The sequence below is a fragment of the Asterias rubens genome, chromosome 19, assembly GCF_902459465.1.
Source record: "Asterias rubens chromosome 19, eAstRub1.3, whole genome shotgun sequence".
Classification (NCBI taxonomy): domain Eukaryota; kingdom Metazoa; phylum Echinodermata; class Asteroidea; order Forcipulatida; family Asteriidae; genus Asterias; species Asterias rubens.
Genome location: NC_047080.1, coordinates 455,167 through 475,108, shown reverse-complemented (window position 1 = coordinate 475,108; position 19,942 = coordinate 455,167). Strand labels below are relative to the sequence as shown.

Here is a 19,942-nt window from a genome sequence, read left to right as displayed (position 1 = left end):
ATAATACTTAAGGTTTAAACCACTTTCTATAAGAGTTCAACTTTGTCTCACTTAGTTTGATTCCCTTCGGTTCGGGACATTTGTTTCCATGAAGCGCACCTTCCGCGCCAGGGTTTACCATACATTGTTTCAAATATCATAACATACCTGACTAGATTACTTCTCTCCTTACTACTGTGGGGTCATCAAATAAAGATTGCGTGCATGTGTACATGTAGACAACATTTATTGCCTGCTCCTTTCTAGGGTTGTTTGTAGCAAACTCACTACATTGCCGCAATGGTTAATGAAAATGTATCAAATAAATTTGTCACCGCCTGACACTATAGTTTATAAAAGATCTTTTGCAGATGGTTGCCTGTGTGTACATGATGTACTACATGCGTTTTAAAAAAAGGACGGAGTGCAGCCGGAGGCTTTCTATCCATAATGATGCACTGTATCTAGTAAACCATCGGCGATTTAGCGGCAAGACATTTCAAGAACACAAAGTGGCAGGTCTTGGTTGTTTCCCCTAGCTACCATCGGTTCTCGCACACGTGCCCATCGACCGCTCTAAATTATAACGAATTTGGCCATGACTGTGAGTTATTCACCACTTAAATTTTCGTTTTGTTTTCCCTTTATTTTTCTCCCGTTCCACGATTCAATAAATGGGCCTTGTTTGGGTTGGGTTAATTGCGGTTGCCATGGTGACAGTATCTACGGCCTGATCCCTAAACGTAAATTATGCCATGTTGGTCAGGTTGACCGTGATGTCAATAAATAGAGCAGTCGATGTGTGTTTGACCAGATGTAGATTGCGATTGATTTTTCCTGTCAGTGTACATAAACGCTGACGTTAGTTTACACTCGTTTCACATGCATTTTTTCTCTTCAGTATTTAAGAAATGCTACATCTGTGTGAAACCTGTGAAGCTCAACAACTGGCCACGGCACTTGTAAATCACAGAGTGTAAACAGGAATTCAGCTTTTCTGTGTTTGGATTCTTGATTACATAAAGTTTGTTTTAAGTCAGTGGTGTTTTATGGACATTTTGTGTTGATTGATGTACATTTACGTTGATCAATCTTTGCTTACAATTACATGTAGTTTGTAAAGTTGTCATCTCTGTATCTGTACAAACCTACGAGCCATTCATTTTGAATGAACCTTGAAAGTTGATCAAATTAGAACAACCCTTTTTAAGCCTTTCACGCACCCCTGAACAAAGATATTGACAAAATAGGGACACCGCCAACATAGGGCTAGATAGCTCAGTTGGTAGAGCGCCAGTTCGTTAATCCGGAGGTCGTTGGTTCGAATCCCACTCTAGTCAATTCTTTGTTCAACCCCAAAAATCATTTACAAATTTATCCAGTCAGTTTCCCTTGTGGTTTATATTAATCAAAAAAAGAAGACTTACAGAAGTTTCATACTTGTGTAGAATTTGTTAGAAATTGCTTATCATACTTAAAAAAATTCTTAAAATGGAAAACGTTCCTTGATATGTATAAATTCTTCTTTATGAGGAGTCTTCCTTATTAATGAAGTTGTTGCTGAGATGCTGACAGTTTATTAAGCAGCGAGAATTCCTCACATATAAGAACGCAACACTTTCGTTTAATTCACTAAAAAGCGAGATTGACCCCACAAAGAGTAAGACTTAAAGATGGCAGACTGATGAATAAGATGGATACTGCAGGCTTAATCCCTGGGTGTTTGGTATGCAACTTGACTGTCTTTCACAAGTGTTTTTTATCGGGCAACACTACCCACTCGTATGGAAACTCTGTCGGTGTGATGGTATCTTGCGTACAAAATGAGTAACCAAAGTCAGCGAGAAATCACAGCCAATCAGTATTCCCAGTATGTTTGACCTTTCAGCAGGTCAAGCAACCACTTAAAGAAAACACCTGCAAGAAGCTTTCATTTCTAGCATATCTCTTTCTCTATAAGATGGCGTACACTGACATTCTCTCATCCTGAGTTCAAGCACTCTAACAAAATTCCTGACTCACTTTCGCCCAAGTACAGTCTTCCGTTTCCTTCCTGTACCTTTCCTCGCTTAAAATGAGGGCGCAGAAAGGCTAAAGGATTTAATGAAATCTGCTCAGGTTTTCTTGCTGTTTTTTTTTGTGTGCATGAGTGCGGAAGCGACTGTTATAGGAGCGTACATTATGGCGCCACATGGCCTTAAGATAGCCACATCTGTGTGGCGGAGTCAGGCTTTACTCGGATGCGGCATGCATTTGGCATTGTAATTGCTGTTTAGTGTTTGTGTGTGAGCACGCAGTACTACTAATTCATATGCTATGTGAGAACATAGAGCAAGAATCAACATCAACTCTCTGTCATTCAGACCGTGTAACCTTTGATTACAAAAGAGTACATTCCATGGCCCATTTTGACAGATAAGATAATGTCAAACACTACACTCTTTACATTTTGTGAACTTCCACATAAATTCAAGAGCTGTGAGAAATAACAGCAAGTTTTGAGATGTGCTCCTTTTTCTTCATATTAAAATTTGATCAAATCAGACAGATCTCAATGAAATATAAGAATTTATGTTTTCTTCTCTCATGTCACAAGTCACATGGTGTCATACCTCCTGAAAAGAACCTGCTTTCCACATATTTTGTGAACTTCCACAAACACCTGTACATGTAAATTCAAGAGCTGTGAAAAATAACAGCTATACAAGTTTTGAGATGTGCCTTTTTTCTTCACATTAAAATTTTATAAAATCGGACAGATCTCAATGAAATATAAGAATTTATTTTTTCTTCTACTGGCTGTGTTTTTTTCTAAACATGTCATCTCACAAGTCATATGGTTTCATGTAAGACTCTGCTATGTTTTGTTTTTTGTCAATCCAACTGAAAGAGTATTACAAAACTACAGAGTGAGATGTACAGTTTTTAATCTTCAATTACAACTGAAAATTAATTTTTTGAATTGTATGAATAATACAGATATTTGTGCTGGTGGTTTGACCTTGCATGCAATTGTATCTGAATGTATTGATCCACATGGAAGTGGAGTGAACAGTCACGTCTTGCCCAACAGTATCAAGGTTTCATCAATAATCAGTAGTTTTATAAATGTCACTAGTGAGAGACCCTTTCCCTTGCTTTAATGGTACATGTACATCATGTACCAGCAACACCAGCTACTGCCTTTTAATAAATGCAGGCCATGAACTGGTAGTGATCTGTGCATCTGCACCATGAGTGTCAATTGCGGCGGATACCGGCACTTTACAATTTTCCATTATTATTATTATTATTAAGATTTGGATCTTCAATCATATTTACTTAAGTACAACAATGGTATTATCTTGAACTATCATGTAGAAGATAATATTTATGTGTCTCTATGGGAAGGTCGTTGATTTCAACATTCAAATCCAGCAGAGATTTAATTATATATATGTAGAGGAAATAGCGTTTGAGAAGACCACGCAAATTATTTCTGCCGTTAGGTCTTTCTGAGAGTTTCTTTGGACATTAAAAAGTATTGAATGAAGAAGATGTCAGGAGAGTTGGCAGGTTATAAAGTCAGCCTGGCCAAGAAAGCAAAACAGCTACTTCTAATAAAACCCTGGATCTCTAATTTTGCTTTGGCTGCCAGGCATTTTTCATAAGGTCTGCCTATAATTTCCACGTTTGTCAGAGTAATTTGATTTGGTTGCCTATAAAGCGCTGCATATTCAATGACTGTGAGTTTCACAGACATTCCTGGATATGGATTTTTAAGTGGCACATGACCCCACCCCATTTTTGATTTGTTTTTACACCTTGAGCTTTTCTTAAACTTGCTAACAAGAAGGACTATAAGGATATTCATTTTTGTGATCCAATCATTTTCTTTTGGATTGATCTTGTGAAAACAAAATGACAAGTCTCTTACCCTTGTTAAAGAAGGTGTGAACAAATTCCACTGTGTCTTGTAATCTTCACGACGTCACATTTGAAATAAATGGTCTGTTAGGTTTGTAACTTAGAGAAGTATAAGTCCATTCATGAATGTTGATGATATTCAATCAAAATGGCTTTGAATTTTGACTGCACAATGAGTCTCTTTAGAAATTATACAACAGATTCAGAAGAAAAAAAAACACAAAAAAAAAAAAAAAAAAAACCACCTTGTGAACTCCTTAAATGAACCTCTTAAATTAATAACGCCATTAGATTAAAATTAACTAGCGCATTCCTGTGTCCCCTAACCAACCCCCTCTCTAGACTACTAATGAAGTCGATTGCGGTTTCCTAGACAGAATTCTTGATGTACTTGGCAGAACTAGCTGCTTCCCGTCCTTCATGTAGGCCTACATCTCGTTAGAACTCTCTGTTTCCCAAGCATCAAAGCGTGCAAACAGTCGGAATTTGGAATTTAAAGTTCAGCTTGATGTATCTAGCCACTGTGTGTGCCAGACTGGGCATGTGTTTGCACAGTGGGTTTAAGATATACGTCCAATAAAATGTAGATTTTAATTTGAAAGCTGTCTTGGTGTTAAAGTTGTATTCTCACTCAATTGTCCTTCTTCAGACTTCTTTGTTTGTTGGAGGTTAGAGGATGGAAATTAATGTTTCAGAAAACAATAATTTGTAATCTGCCTAAAAAATTACTTCAGTCTGTGTCCGATTGTACTTTCTGTGTACACCATATCTTTAAAGAGAAGATACATTCGGTAATCACTCTTAAAATTAATGCCAATAAAATATGATTGGTTTAGAAGCCTACATCAGCTTTCAATAGTAAAGCATGTTGAGAGTCATTACACTTTGAAGTAATGTGGTTATGTACAGAAATATACAAGTTATTATCTTCAAAAATATAAATTTGAGAGTCTATAAAGCTTCTCAGATCGTTGGAACTATAATTATTCTTCCTGAGAGTGGACACAACCGCTCGGGATTGTTAGATATATTTTTGCCGGAAACCAAAGTTACACTTTGCCCTTAATTGTAATTCAACGGCTGGGCTGCGTGTGTACAGCATACATAATGTCTGTGTGTATTTAGTGGTTAAATCATGGCTGGCTAAACTCTTCCTCTAGAGTTAAACCCAATATCAGAGAAAGTACATTGCACCTGATGATGCACTCTGATGTATTGAAAGTGTAGTCAGTAATGCAGCAGTGGACGATGGTTACTGGCCCAAACTTAATAATGAATAGTGCCTACATTGTGAATTTATAAGTGGCATGGATTCATTATTTCTTCATGATGTGGAGGAATGCGATATTGTTTCTCGATATAATGTCAAAGTGTCTGTCACAAAAACAATATTCTAAAACAAAATACTTGGGCTCCTATTGAAGCATGTGCTAAATTAAATTATACTGTATTTAAAAAAAATGAGTTAAAGAATTCAGGGGCTGCACAAGTGTAAGACTTGGGCCCTACCTCTTAATTCAAAAAGTCGGCGCCTACCATTTGCATGTAACGTCACATAAATGTATTTCACAGGTTAGCAAAGAATTGTTGCTTGTAAGCAATCTTCAACAACACAGCTTAGCACAGAAAGTTGTGACTAACCCTGTTTTGTCTTTGTTGTTAAAAGACTTTAGACTAGATTGTTAAGTTAATGTGCCTTTCTATATTTCAGCCAACCGATGTTTTCAACTCTACAATGTACATTCCCTCAACCACTCACAATCCCTCATCTCTTTTTTATATGTTTCCCAATAGGATCAACACCAACTTCAACAAAAGGGGAGGTAGTCGTTGACAAGACAGAGACCCGAGTCAAAACCGACCACCAGATTGTTGAACCCAACGGCGAAACCACACACCTTGAGCACGAGAACGTTGACACGGTGGAGAAAACCAAACCAGCTTCTGACCCAGTGGAGTCGTCGCGGGAGGAGGTGGTACCCGTTGGTGGCGCTGCACCTGCGGCGGATCCGGTGGAGGTGGCAGAGGACCCGGCACCCCAGGGGGAAGTTGATGCAGCGGTGCGGAACGACAACGATGACCTCCTGCAAGCCGATGCTGGCCCTGGCGAGGTGGACAAGCAGCAAGGCTCACCCTTCGCACACGATGGAGAAATTTTACTGGAGGACTGGCAATTTATATGTAAGTTTTTCATGAACACACTGTAGCTATGTAAAATCGTTGCGTTAACCGCTGCTATAATATAGGTTTTGAACTGCCTTTAGCTACTGGGCGATCTCGGTAGTCTAGTTGGTAAGACACTGCTCTAGATGCACAGGTTAAAATTTCGAATACCACCTGATAAATGTGTAGCGTCACTTTAACCCAAAGAGCGTTCACTGTTTAATAATGACACAAAGAAACGCGTGGCAGATTTTCATCACCCAATGTCAACATGCTCCAAGACTTGACATGGATTTTGTGCTTGAATGTTATTAACCTTAGCCTGTCAGGTCTTCTGAAACATTCATGGACCAAAACGTGATTTATGAAACATTAATGAGTTATGGTGAAGAGTGGGAGTTATTTTAAAAGGTCAACATGTCGCCTGATATGTAAAATATAAGAACGAATCTTTGTATATGTAGCCAATATAATCATGGTTATAAAGATATAATATTAACCAGGTACTCAAGGCACTTGAACAAACAGAAACATTCTAAGACCATTTGAAACAATTTTTTTGTCCACTATTACTTTACAAAGTGCTGCGGCGAATTCAGCAAAACTACTTCCAGAAACACTGTAGTAAATCCCTGCTGCAAAATAGTGTACATGCTAAGTGTTCTCTTTGGATGGTATAAATTGCTAAGTGTTCTCTTTGGATGGTATAAATTGCTAAGTGTTCTCTTTGGATGGTATTTGGTGTGGTGACATTGCTGTGGAGAGATACACATACAGTCAAATAAGTTCTGCACAGTCAAAATTACGTGTGTAAATATTTCTCCGAAACGTCACTATTTGTGAGGAAAATAAGGTAGAAGACTTGAAAGAGAAAATAAAAGAAGACCAATTATTCGTTCCCTGCAAATTCCACCGACTCCAGCGAAATAATTGATTTATAAAAACCAATTAACAGCGAGTTGTGTGTGTTTTCGAGCCAGAGAAATACCGTGACTATTAAATTAGTGAGATCCGTAGCTACAAAGACGCTGGGTAATTACTGGTTAATGTCCCGAGTACATATGGTAAGGAGCCTTGGTGCATGGGTTTGTTGACGCCGGCTGCAGGATGGAAAGTAAAAGCGAATGCTGTATGTTTTTTTGACGAGGTGGAACAAAACATGGCAGTAGGATGAAACTAATTTAACTGCAAAATGCAAAACTGATTTAAAACAAAGTTTTGCGGCGGAATTTATGTGGATTAGTAAAGAGAACTACAATGTTGACAAGGGAAATAAAAATGATGATACAAATTTCTCCAAAAATATGTTCAGAACAGCGAATTGACACAAACCCACGACATTTTTGAGGGGAAACTTTGCAATAATGTTTGATTTGGTTTCTTTTTTCTTTCAGTGATAGTCTGCGGTTGTGTAGCTGTCGGTGTTCTGGGCATTGCGGTGGCGTTTCTATGCTGGTACAAGTAAGTACAACATTTACATCTATTTGTATTAGAAATAATAAATTGTGTGTTGACAGGGGGCTACGATGCACACGACTTTGAGACAACATTGAAATAACTTTGGTACAACTAAACACATAAAACCATTTTTCACCGTTTAGTTCATTTTGTTTTTCAAGGTATGCATCTTCCTCACGTTAATTTGTTAATAAGAATATTGGTTTCTCTCTGTCTTTGTTAGTGTATTTCTTAGAAGCACTTTGTAACTTGCTGTAGTGCCCGGTGTGCTAGAATAGCCCCCTCTTGTGATCATGAGTGGATAGACAATTTGGGTTGCAAGAAAAGGTGTATACTGCCCTCTACTGTTGTTCCTCACTCATTGATCCAAACTGCCTGAGCCGTCGGCTGATTTTCTACATGTTAGGACTTAAGTAGGATTTGAAACTTTGCATGGTGGAAGTAAGATATAGAAAAGTTTGCGGTAACACCATGTAATAACAATCTCTAAATGAGTTGGGGTGGTTCTGAAAAGAACCATTGGATTAACTCGACGTTTCGATCAGTATGCTCTGATCGTCTTCTGGAGAAGACTCCAGACTCCATTCTCCAGAAGACGATCAGAGCATACTGATCGAAACGTCGAGTTAATCCAACGGTTCTTTTCAGAACCACCCCAACTCATTTAGAGATTGTTATTACATGGTGTTACCGCAAACTTTTCTATATGTTAGGACTTGTCCCTTCACGCTGAAATCTTAGTATAAATTGCTTCATTCCACATCATGGACATTTATTTGGATAATGATGAGTTCAGTTTAAAAATGCATTATCGGCACATGTTTTCTTAGTGTCTCTGTCAGTGCCCCCCTCCCATTTTTTTTAAAGGTTTTTAAAAATTCGGTAAAGAAAAAAGTCTTTCTAACCAAACAACATGTATATTGCTAAGTTTGTGCAAAACTAAATTTTCTTGAGTGCTCATGCCTTCTCATAATAATTGGTTGTACATTTATGATTAATGACATTTTTGGAGTTCATAAAATATATCGAACAAAAAATAGATCATATGACCTTGGCACTGAAAGATTTAAAAGAAAGTGTATTTATGATTGTGACAGCATTTTCCAGTCGCCTCTGATCAAAAGTTAAATTCATTTATAATTGCTGAGGCTCCACACATCTTGAAGTAAGATTATTCAACATGATTTTTTGTCGGCCCAGCACTCCTCAAATGTAATGCCCTCGAGGCATGTTCATATGGAATTATACACTCCAGCTTCTTTGCTCTTGAGTAAAAATAAGCGCTCTGTGTATTGACTTACGGGATGTCTTCATGTTTACCAAAATTACCATGCGCTGGATCGCTGCGGGGGGTTTCTTAAAAATTAAATGAATTTGTTTATTTTGATTCTGATAAAGAGGGCAAGGCTAGTTTTTAATTTGCAAAGGCCATTTCCCTCTTGAAACTCATCATGTCTGCAGAGAGGGCACAAAGGCCAAGACTAGGGCGACTAGGGCAACCGTGTAATTTCAGGCATGCATCAAAATAATGAATGGCCTGTATTTCAGCCCTAGCAGCAGAGTCTTTATTGAAGGCTTATTGATTCCAATGTTTTTTTCCCAAATGAATCTTAGACCGTCCAAGTTTTATTTGTCCAAAAGTGGATGAAATTTTGTCCCTTTTAAAAACTAACCTTAACCAAAGACCTTACTCCTTGGATAGGATGATCTTTATTATCGTCCCTCAAATGGTCATTGAAGATCATAAATTAAATCCATGCACAAAAAACAAACACAAAGACAACAAACACATGAAACAGGTCACCGTGGAAGATGTGTAATCTTTCAGTGTGAATCTCTTGGGTTCGAGGCAAGACAGGGAGAGAGAGAGATGGGGAGAAGATTTCTCTTGGCTTGATCGATACCACCAAGATGCATCCCTAAGGCTCTGCTTTCAAATGCCGCCCTAAGAGAAGGCAAAGGAAATTGTGCCTGGTGGAGACGGTGCGATCTCGTTGCAAGAGACAATTTTAAAGGGAGGCTTCAATGTCTGACCCGAGGGAGCATATCCTGTAAAAATGGTGTTGTCAAAACAAACTCCAAACCAGTGCGCTCTGAGTAATAAGTTTGCATGAATTTGTACATGAATGTTCTGCCATGTCTGATTTGTTTACAGTTTGTTTAAAGGGACAGTAGATTCAAGTCTATCCTAAATATTAAGGATCTTGGCTTGCACTGAAGGAGGTGTGAACAAGAGGTGTCAGTTAAAGGGTTCAGCTACTTTTTTCAGAACACAAAACACAATGTTCACAGATTTACATTCAACTTACACTTGTACATGATTTGAAGATAAAGATGGTAGAAAGCTTCCCTTAACATAATATTTGCTGTGGTACTCTAGTATTTGAGAAATGAGTAAAACAATGCACACAATATTTTTAAACCAAAGGTAAATGTATGTAAGCATGCTTAATGCGCTCGCAAGCTCTCACACTTTGCACTCTAGAGTTCAGTTTTTGTTTTCAAAAGCCTATATCTCATCCCTGATCCAAGCAACTGCCTCTTTGATGCCTCATGAAACCGATCCAGAGTCTTCTTCACTTATTAGCATTTCTATCTCCAGTCCATCAAGTCTCAGCATCATGTTTAACCCGGCCTTGCGGGCGACAAACAACACTTCCCAGTATAAGTTCCAGCGTATTCTCTTTCACCAGCCTCCGGCCGGCATAAGAAAGCATTAGGTTTCGCAGAAGGTACAGCTTAACACTGTTCACACTACGCAGCCGAATCAAACAAACATTTCAAGAGAAAAGTCAGGCCTGACTGAGAAAATACAAGAACAACCAATATTATTTGTTTTGTTTTATCCATAAACTTGCGACAACCAGTGCGTGTCTGAGTGAATAGGGCTCGCTTTTACGTTATCATTTCCGTTGCTGCCGACAGGGTTTTCCAGCTTGAATCAAAATTAATCTACTTGGGTCTAATTAAGGTCAGACCTTCACTACGATGCAATGTTGCATACCAGAATGACCTAAACAATTATGGGACAAGGCAATTAAATAATATTTTGAATGGTCAGATTTTATTGAGTTGGTAAACTTGGTTAACTTTGGCCGAATCCTTCCCTTTTTGGGCAGCATGGTAATCATTTAGTCTTTAGGGAAGTGATACCTCTGTTTTAACCAGAAATCCTTTTTTCTAGTCCTAGTAGGTTGAGTATGTTTGCATTAGACCACTTGTTAGTTCATAGAGTTCAATAGTACCCTCTTGCAGCAGTTTTTACAGTGTATTCTTGGCTAGTGCTTTTAAAAGTCAAGGCCGGCCCGTATATTAGAGCCCTTAAATTTCACAGCGGCAGCCGAGGTAGTTGAGGTTGATTGAGGAGTTTGGGAAATGATTCCTGTTAGACTCGTTGTCCCCTTTGACTCTCTCCACGAATCCATCATCAACCCTCCTACACCAGCATCAAAACCTAACCAACATCCACCCTTGAAAAATAATTACAATTAAGTGAGATTTCTCAGCAATAATTCATGCATCTCTGGGCGAGATATTAGGAGTTGACCTTGCGAGGGCCGATGCGGTAATGCCAGTGGGCCGACAAAGTGTTCCACTCGTGTGGTCATTGTCGATCTCTGATAAATATTTCATGTTTAAAGTCCTACATGTATTAACATTTGAAAAGAAAATATTCAGACAGTGTCAGTATGTATATCAAGTTTCTACTGAGGATGAGCAAAGTATAATGTTTGGAATCTTCAGACCACACCGGCTCTGTTCAGAGCCAAACACTCCCACAAAAGCAAGTTTATTATTTATTTTTAGCTTCTCCCTATACATCGAGTTTGTTTAATTTTCTTATAAAATTGTGTCCCTTGCTTCATTCCAATGTACAAATTTGTCCATTAACTCTAATGGACTTCACATGTAAGCATTTTTTATAATTGGTACAAACTTAGTATTAAGAGACTCTTCACATAAATTAAGTGAGGAATATGAGTAAGTGTCACAGCCGACCACTGACTGGACTGGACGCTCAATTTACAGATTTATCTCTAATTTGGTTTTTGTTTGTATTGTTATATCCTTGTGTGTGATCTTGTATTCTTGTATTTTGTTTTTTTCTTCTGGTCTTTTCTCTTAAGTTCCTTAGGGTTTTATTCAAAAGTTCAACTGTACATATTTTACATAGGCCATGTGACTCATCTTTATGCCAAAGCACAAAGAACTATCTTCAAAAAGTATTTTCGTTTACCAACTCGGAACATAGAACAAGAAAAAGATCTACAACCCTTGTCGACATGCTTAAATGAATGTAAACTTGAATATTTCCCCTCTTCCCAGTTAGTTCCTCCGAGTGTTTACAATAAGTATGTTTATCGACTTCAAGGATTTCTTGGAAAGAAGGGGTCAGGAAATGTTTGTAATGTTACCAGCGGCATTACTCTCCTCCCCTTAAGGCAAACACACATCTCTCTTAACATTTGATAAACACACATGCCAGAAAGCCTTCCTCAATGTCTGACGACTCCAAATCTAACTCAGGAAATTCACAAAGAAAAAAGTGCAAGCAAATATGATTGCAGATCTCTTACTAGCTGCTGAGAGACTAAATGGCTAGGAGCTCCAACCATTAGCATATCAAACTTCCTCACAGAGAATCGGTTCGACGATAAAGCACAAGATGGGTAGCTAAGAAACACTGGGAATTGCTTTCATATGGGCCCAATAAAGCTGCTTAGTGACTAATTTTGTGCTTACTGCACAAGTTTTCATTTCATAGCGGTCGTTTTTTAGGGAACTTTGTGCAGAATCAGGGCGAGTTGGCTGTTTGGTTATAGATTCGGGTTGTATGTCCTGGGTCCAACTTCATAGAGCTGCTTAGTGGCCGTTTTTGTGCGAGTTTCCATTTCATAGCGCTGCTAAGTAATCACATGAAAAGGCATGCTAACCTTCTGGTGCTTGCTGTATGAAAAAGAATGACATAACAAGGCAAAATTAATGGTGAACATGCAAGCTGGTAGCCTAATTTTCCTGCTTACGGTGAAAAAATTCAGGAAGTAAGAAGAAAACAACACAATTTTGAGGGATATTTATGTGAATCCTTGTATTTTACTTGTACAAAATCTTTCCAACCATGTTCATTAAATAAAGAAATGCTTTCATAGCTCAAAGCGCCAAATCCTAAGGCAGTGTGTCCCTTTAAGCAGAAATGGAAACAGAGTGCCATGCAACGTTTTCTAGGACCTGTAATGTTTTTTAGATCCAGTGGAAATGCGACCACAGCCTGCCGCCCTGATGGAGTTATCTGGTCCGTTAATTGATTTTCGATTGATGCTTCCATCGGCCTCGACATTAAAACCTTTCCAGCAGTGATAAATATTGCTCCCTTGTTCAGTTTCATGCAGACAGAATTCTATTTTCAAAGTTGATTGTGTGTTGCGTTGCGGAGAGTCGTTACCGAAGATTTCTCCGCATGGAAAAAAAAAAAAAGTAAAAACCAAGATTAGATCTTGGCTGTACCGTACTCCGCAATATTGTATACCAATCGCCCACTCTGATTTAATCTCTTTCATCAAAGAAACTCTATGTAAATGTTGATAACTTACAGACGTATTTGACTCACAGAATTATACTCTGGTTTGGTTTTTCTCTTTTTCCTTGATTGATCCCTTTTTACATAACCCTTTTTAGTATTAATTGAATTGTCCTTTTAGGTCTCTAGCTTGGAAAACACTAATTTAATTTCATTCAATTTAACATTTATTTCAGTAGGACTTGAAACTTTGCATGATGGAATTATTACTAAGAGATTTTTTGCGGTATTTCTTTGAGTAGTGTCTGCACTGAAAAGAACCAGTGGTTAACGACTCAACGTTTCGTTTAATTTGTCTGATCTTCTTCCGTTTTCGTAACTACTTCAAGTCAGATAAAGGAATACAAAATAAGTTGATTATAGAAATCTGAAACTATGATTGAAAACAGAATAGAGTAGATAGTGAAATGAACATGTATAGGCCTGTTCATAGTAGGTAGAGGCTAGTAGAGAACAGCCTTTTGGAGAAAACAAAAAGCAAAAAAGCAAACCAAGGAGAAAACGGGGCACGGTTTAGTCTTTAGTGGTCGGATGCTAAAATCACTAGACTTGGTCCATGCAGTTAAAAGTTCACTGGTTCTAATCAGAAGCCTCAAAGTTTCTTTTCAGAACAATAACCTGTTTGTATGAGAACCGTTACTGATTCCTATCATAACTGTCATTGTTTTCTTATTCAAACCATCACTAGCCCTGATCAGAACCACATTATATCAAAGTCATACACTGTTCAGCAAACATTTCAGTAAACATTTAAGTGGGAGAAGGTGAATCTGCAAATAAATTGTGTAACAAATGAAATTTCCCCTAATGGCGGATGACACTATCTTTGCCACCTCCTGTTTGTAACAAGACAGAACAAAAAATGATTTTGAACTGTAGGACCACCCTCACTGTCCTGTTGTGTACTCACTCCCGCTTACGCTGATCCGGTTACCTTCATTAGCATTGGTTGCCCCGGCAACATGCTGTCTAAAAGCTGCCTTTAGAAGTAGTGTTGTTCAAACAAAAAGAGGTGGCAAAGATTGCTTGTTGTCAAAGACTGCTCGTTGTCAAATCCAAAGCTGTCACCTCTTCTCTTTGTCGTCAATAGAAAATAAGTTCTTTGACAAAGACGGTGAAGCCAGTGAAGCTCTCTTGCATAATTGTAATACACAAATAGGTTACAAAACGTAAATATGTTTGAACATGAGGTTTATTTAAAGAATGATATATTGGACCCCTTTGTTCTAAATCTTAAGTATCAGGCCTTTCGAACTCGATGACTAGTATAATAGTTGACGTGCTTTTTTGTCTTGTGTACACATACAAAATATTAGTCCCAAAAATTTCCAAATGAAACTGCAAAGTTTGATAGTTTTGCAATTTGCAGATTTTTTAATATTATTTTCTAACGCCTTGGAAAATAAATTCACTAAATTTCAGAATTAATTTTGAGCCCTGACAGAGTTTGAAAATTTTGTATGTTGCTCACACAAATCAAGGATTTCCGTTTCTCATTATTTGGACTTTGGTAAAAAACCACCCAAACCCCTTTTTAAAATCTTAAAATATCACGAGTAGACGCCCTCTACAACAAGGAGATACAATACTTTTGTGCGGAGCCTCTCTCGTGCGAAATACGTCGCTATTACCATAGTGCGATGTGATGTTTTTACGCCGACTCATTGATTTCTCTGTTACATTCATTTGGTCATTGAAGCATAAATTCAATTAATTATGGTCTAGTCTTTTCTTGAGGTCTATTTGGAGTGACATTCATCAAATTATGATTTGCTTTTGTAACACTTTTGAGGTAAATGATGACGCCAGTCCAGTTTTAATTAATAAACTCTTCATATCAATATGTATTGTCAACCCGCTGTCACCTCGCTAAACGCGGATGGTTCGTGATAGCACCATGTATGTGTCTACATGTACTTGCCATGTAGATTTTGTTTTTGAGAGAACTGTCTTGCTTTATATTCTACTGCCGCGGAGTAGATTTTCAGAATTTGGGAGACTTCTCAGTTCTGATAAAATAATACCTAAAAGGAACAGACATACTCTTAGAAGGGTTACCGATAACGCGTCTTATGTTCAAATTTCGGTGGATAAAAAGTTGATATATATTTGTCCATGTCCGCAGTTGTTCTCAGTGAAACGTTTCTCAAAATGCCCCCCCATCATACTATCCAAAGTTTATATATATTTGTCCATGTCCGCAGTTGTTCTCAGTGAAACGTTTCTCAAAATGCCCCCCATCATACTATCCAAAGTTGATATATATTTGTCCATGTCCGCAGTTGTTCTCAGTGAAACGTTTCTCAAAATGCCCCCCCATCATACTATCCAAAGTTGATATATATTTGTCCATGTCCGCAGTTGTTCTCAGTGAAACGTTTCTCAAAATGCCCCCCCCCCCCCCCCCATCATACTATCTACAAGCTCCTGTACATGTACTTCTTATCTGACTTAAGTTTTTCTTGACATCTGTTTTTTGTATTTTTACAAAACGAAGCAGAAGACCAGGGCCTCCAGAGCACACAAATCCAAACTGATCTTATTTTAATAAACTCCTGCAAGTTGAGAATTCTTTTATTTTTTTTTATCTTCTTAAGTTTCCTGGAAATGTGACACAGTGTTTGATGTATTTTTTAATGAGCACGATACTTAAATAACCCAGCGTGAAATTACATATGTATCGACAGATGATCAAGCATTTATTCGATGCAAATTCTATTTCAGTCCAATTAGTTATTAGTCCCGGCACTGATGTCCTTAGTAGCTGTCAATAATTGCCCATTAAAACTGGAGGACAATCTAGAAGTGTGTAGACTTAGACAAGTCTACCTTAACAGTGGAAATGATGTGGATTTCAGACTAAAATAAGTCCTCTTGCCGTTAATGCACAACAAAGACCCCAAAATGAAGTCCATAAAATAAACCTGTATTGTAAACTAAAGTAATGTCAGGAGTAGAGTGGAACTTGTCTACTTTTATGGCAAACAGGGACTGGTGCAAGTCTACCTGCCCTGGAAACTATTAAGAATGATAAACAGTGAATAGACTAAGGCAAGTCTACCACCCAGCATCGTCGTACAGGAAACTATAAAGAATAATGAACAGTGGATAGACTAAAGCAAGTCTACCCCCAGCATCATCGTCATCTTCCTTAACTGCAATGTACTGATCAACGCTAGCTGGCAAACACTATGGCTTAATGTACACTGTTCATTTACGTCCTTGGTGAGGCTAGCTTTCCTATTGATTTGAATTAAAGACCCTAGCAACACATGCGCAGTTAAGCCCTCTTCCTGCCTCATCAACATCCCAGCCCGTGGTTGTGTATAATTATCATGGCAGCATTGATCCCTACAACACGCAAGATGCTGTGAGTATTTACTACACGGCCTGCTTTTCATCAGTATTAGAGGCAGTGGACGTTGAGGTAGCAAGGGGAGACGAGTGTGTGTGTGCGTGAGGAACGATGTCAGCTTGGGATACGATGGAGCAGTGATAAGCTAGCTTCGTATCCGCATCATCTTCTCATCTTGAAGACGTTTTGTATTCATCCTTTCTGACGGGAAGCATACTTCTGGAGAGAATTAGCCGGATTCTTGTGTGTTCGCTACGTGGATGTTGCGTGTTTGTTGATGACCGACAGAGTCGGGTTTGTATGGCATATTGCCATGGTGAAACAAGGCCTGTTACCTGATCGTTATCAGATATAAACACTTAGTGATGACATCATTGCAGAGTACCAGCTGATTAGGAAACCGGTGCATTTGGTGACTTGATCGACACATCTCTGTACTGTGAATTTTACGTCGGGCCTTTGCCTTCCCATTTTTTTTATACTTTTGTACTGCTCGGAAATTATTTTGCGATTTGCAGGGATGTTATTTTTTTAAGTCTGTTTTTATACTCGATTAAATATTATAAATAAAACATTCCAAAGAATTTGTGACATGCAGAAACAATTCCTAACAGAGTTCTCAAGCGTGTGGAAACAATAAAACAAACAAACATAAACAGTGCTCGTTCCAGGGGAGATTTTATTCCTCAGCGGATGACACAAAGTAGAAGGCATCTAGATGCCGGCGTCCGCGGTTGAGCGATTTGGTGCAATGGATGAATTCACTGACATGCTCGGGCGAGCGAAGGACTATGTAGCCACCGCCCGCGAGTCAGCGAAGGAGTACATTTGCAACGCTAAGGAGTACTTCTATGCAAATCTGCAGACAGACTATATGTAAGTGTTGGTTGTTTTCATCACAATGTCTTGGGGCTGATTATGACCTAGATTCTTGGAGATTTGATGACTGGTTGATGGAAACCTCTGGAATTAAAAATATGAATCGAGGAGTTTGATTTGCATAATTTTATTTTCATTTTCGTGTGCTTGATTTGATAGTTTCAAGATTACTTCTGTTAAGTTATTTAACATTTGTACAAATTACAATGTCCTTTGAATATAGTACAGTTGTAATCAAATGAGGACCCACCAGACAATCTCAGTGGTCTAATTGGTTAAAGACACTGCTCTAGAATTGCAAAGGTTGTGGGTTTGAATCCTATCCAAGTAATATGCCTGTGATTGGTAAAGACACTGCTCTAGAATTGCTAAGGTTGTGGGTTTGAATCCTATCCAAGTAATATGCCTGTGATTGGTAAAGACACTGCTCTAGAATTGCAAAGGTTGTGGGTTTGAATCCTATCCAAGTAATATGCCTGTGATTGGTAAAGACACTGCTCTAGAATTGCAAAGGTTGTGGGTTTGAATCCTATCCAAGTAATATGCCTGTGATTGGTAAAGACACTGCTCTAGAATTGCAAAGGTTGTGGGTTTGAATCCTATCCAAGTAATATGCCTGTGATTGGTAAAGACACTGCTCTAGAATTGCAAAGGTTGTGGGTTTGAATCCTTTCCAAGTAATATGCCTGTGATTGGTAAAGACACTGCTCTAGAATTGCAAAGGTTGTGGGTTTGAATCCTTTCCAAGTAATATGCCTGTGATTGGTAAAGACACTGCTCTAGAATTGCTAAGGTTGTGGGTTTGAATCCTATCCAAGTAATATGCCTGTGATTTCTGTGCTTGTGCTGTTTCAGTTCCCATCTTAGCCTTTAAGTTGTCGACACCAACGTATAATAACTGGAGCAGGAGTTATGATAGATAAGCTGTTATGTGCATATGTACACAATGTACAACTTCAAAGGTTTTGCAAAATAAAGCAATAAGTTTTGCATGGATATGATCCGTCTTGCCAGCCTGTACATCTACTTAGCCACACAGATTCATCTACTACACCAAAGATGAATCAAACCGGCTCCTTAAATTCCCTTTGGGTTGATTAAATTCCAGGCCAGCTCAATGTGCACAAAAACCAATCAGGTTATTTTTTAAATTTTTATTTTGTGTGTGTGTGTGCAAGCATCGCCGACGCCGACTTTATTATCATCAAAGCCGGTACTGCTTTTGTGTTGCTGTAGCTACAGGAGAATTTCCGTGTTCCGAGTGTGGTTGCCGTGGAATGTTGTAAAGAGGTAGCAGTGGCGGCGACTTTGTGTCGTGAATTTTGACTGGGAGGAGGGGTCAGGGGGGGGGGGAATGAGCGGGTGCAAGGCACTCTTGTGAGACAATGTGGTTTTCATCAGGAGATTATACGACGTGAATACGTCTCAAATGACTGCAGTAGTGAGTAATGACTTATAAAATTTAAGTACATGGTTAAGCTACATTGTATGTGTGCTGTTACGTTTACTTTGTATCTTTTAACTCTAAACCTCTTGGGTTATTCACCATGATTCGAAGGTCGTATTCTGTGCAAGGTCCAAGACGGGCAAGGAGCTCTATCTATCGTTTCACAGTAAAGTATGGCATGGGCGCCATTTCAGTAAGCAATTGTGTTTTTATAGCAATGATAGCATTGATCATTGCTTAGAACCGATCTATTAGTGCATCAACAAATCTGCTTACTAAAATGTCGCCAGTGCATTTTTATTTCAGCACAAGATGCACATCCTTTGCTAGAATCCTGACTCACTCCAACAAAAATCCAATGGATTCGGGAGAAGAAATCGCTTACTTGATCAAAGATATTTTACTTACATTGGTCCTTCTGGGACTAGACACACAAAACGTCTTCAGAACTAGATTATTTTTCCCCCAACCGGTCCAGCGTCGATGAATGCAGCTTCATTTGGACCCCTCATCGACCTTTTCCGAAAATGGATGCCGGTTATCATGCAGTCACAATGATTATTGTTCCTCTGCCTCGGTTACCGGTGATTTTGTCCATTAACTGCATTGGTTATTTGATAAGCATACAGATAATTGGCAAAGGGGAGGTTGTGTAAACAGTCTTTCTGCTTCTGCTCTGTAGTTCAACAAACAAAATTAACAAGATGAAAAGATGGATCATTTTTAGTAATCAAGTTGAAATTAATTTCAGATCTTCTGGGTTTTGATTGATTTAAAATTAAATTGAGTATAGCCTTTATCTAAAAAATTTAGCAGTTCCAAATAAGTCAAATTTAACTGGGACATTCGTGTGAAAAGGGTCCACCATTTTTTAGAATCAAAGTTTAGATTTTCGTAAAGCTTCAGATGGTGTTGTTTCACGATGTAAAAGAAAAACTTGACATCTTTTATTAAAGGTATAGTTTTGTGAATCATTATATTCTACTTTTAAAAATATCTTCCCAACATTAACTTCATAGCTACCGCTTTGCATAGCTCAAAGCGCCCAATCTGAATGCAATGTGTCCCTTTATGGGGAATTTTTTTTTAGCTGCGCTCAATGTGTTGAAATGAAGGACTGTGTTTCCCTGCTTCCTTGGTAGTGCCGGGTCAGCAAACTATACTTTGCAAAGTCAAA

At 38.4% G+C, this 19,942-nt stretch overlaps 1 protein-coding gene and 1 non-coding gene across 3 annotated transcripts in view; both read left to right on the top strand.

The window, feature by feature from the left end:
* LOC117303193 (neural proliferation differentiation and control protein 1-like) overlaps nucleotides 1-19,942 on the top strand; it is a 69,572-nt gene that overhangs the window by 31,036 nt on the left and 18,594 nt on the right. For both annotated transcript variants that reach the window (XM_033787326.1, XM_033787327.1), the window contains 2 exons: nucleotides 5,680-6,066; nucleotides 7,443-7,509. In XM_033787326.1, coding sequence (XP_033643217.1) covers nucleotides 5,680-6,066; nucleotides 7,443-7,509 — 454 coding nt within the window. The remainder of the gene's footprint in view (nucleotides 1-5,679; nucleotides 6,067-7,442; nucleotides 7,510-19,942) is intronic.
* On the top strand, nucleotides 1,247-1,319 carry Trnan-guu. Its single transcript has one exon. It is a non-coding gene; the product is annotated as a tRNA-Asn (tRNA).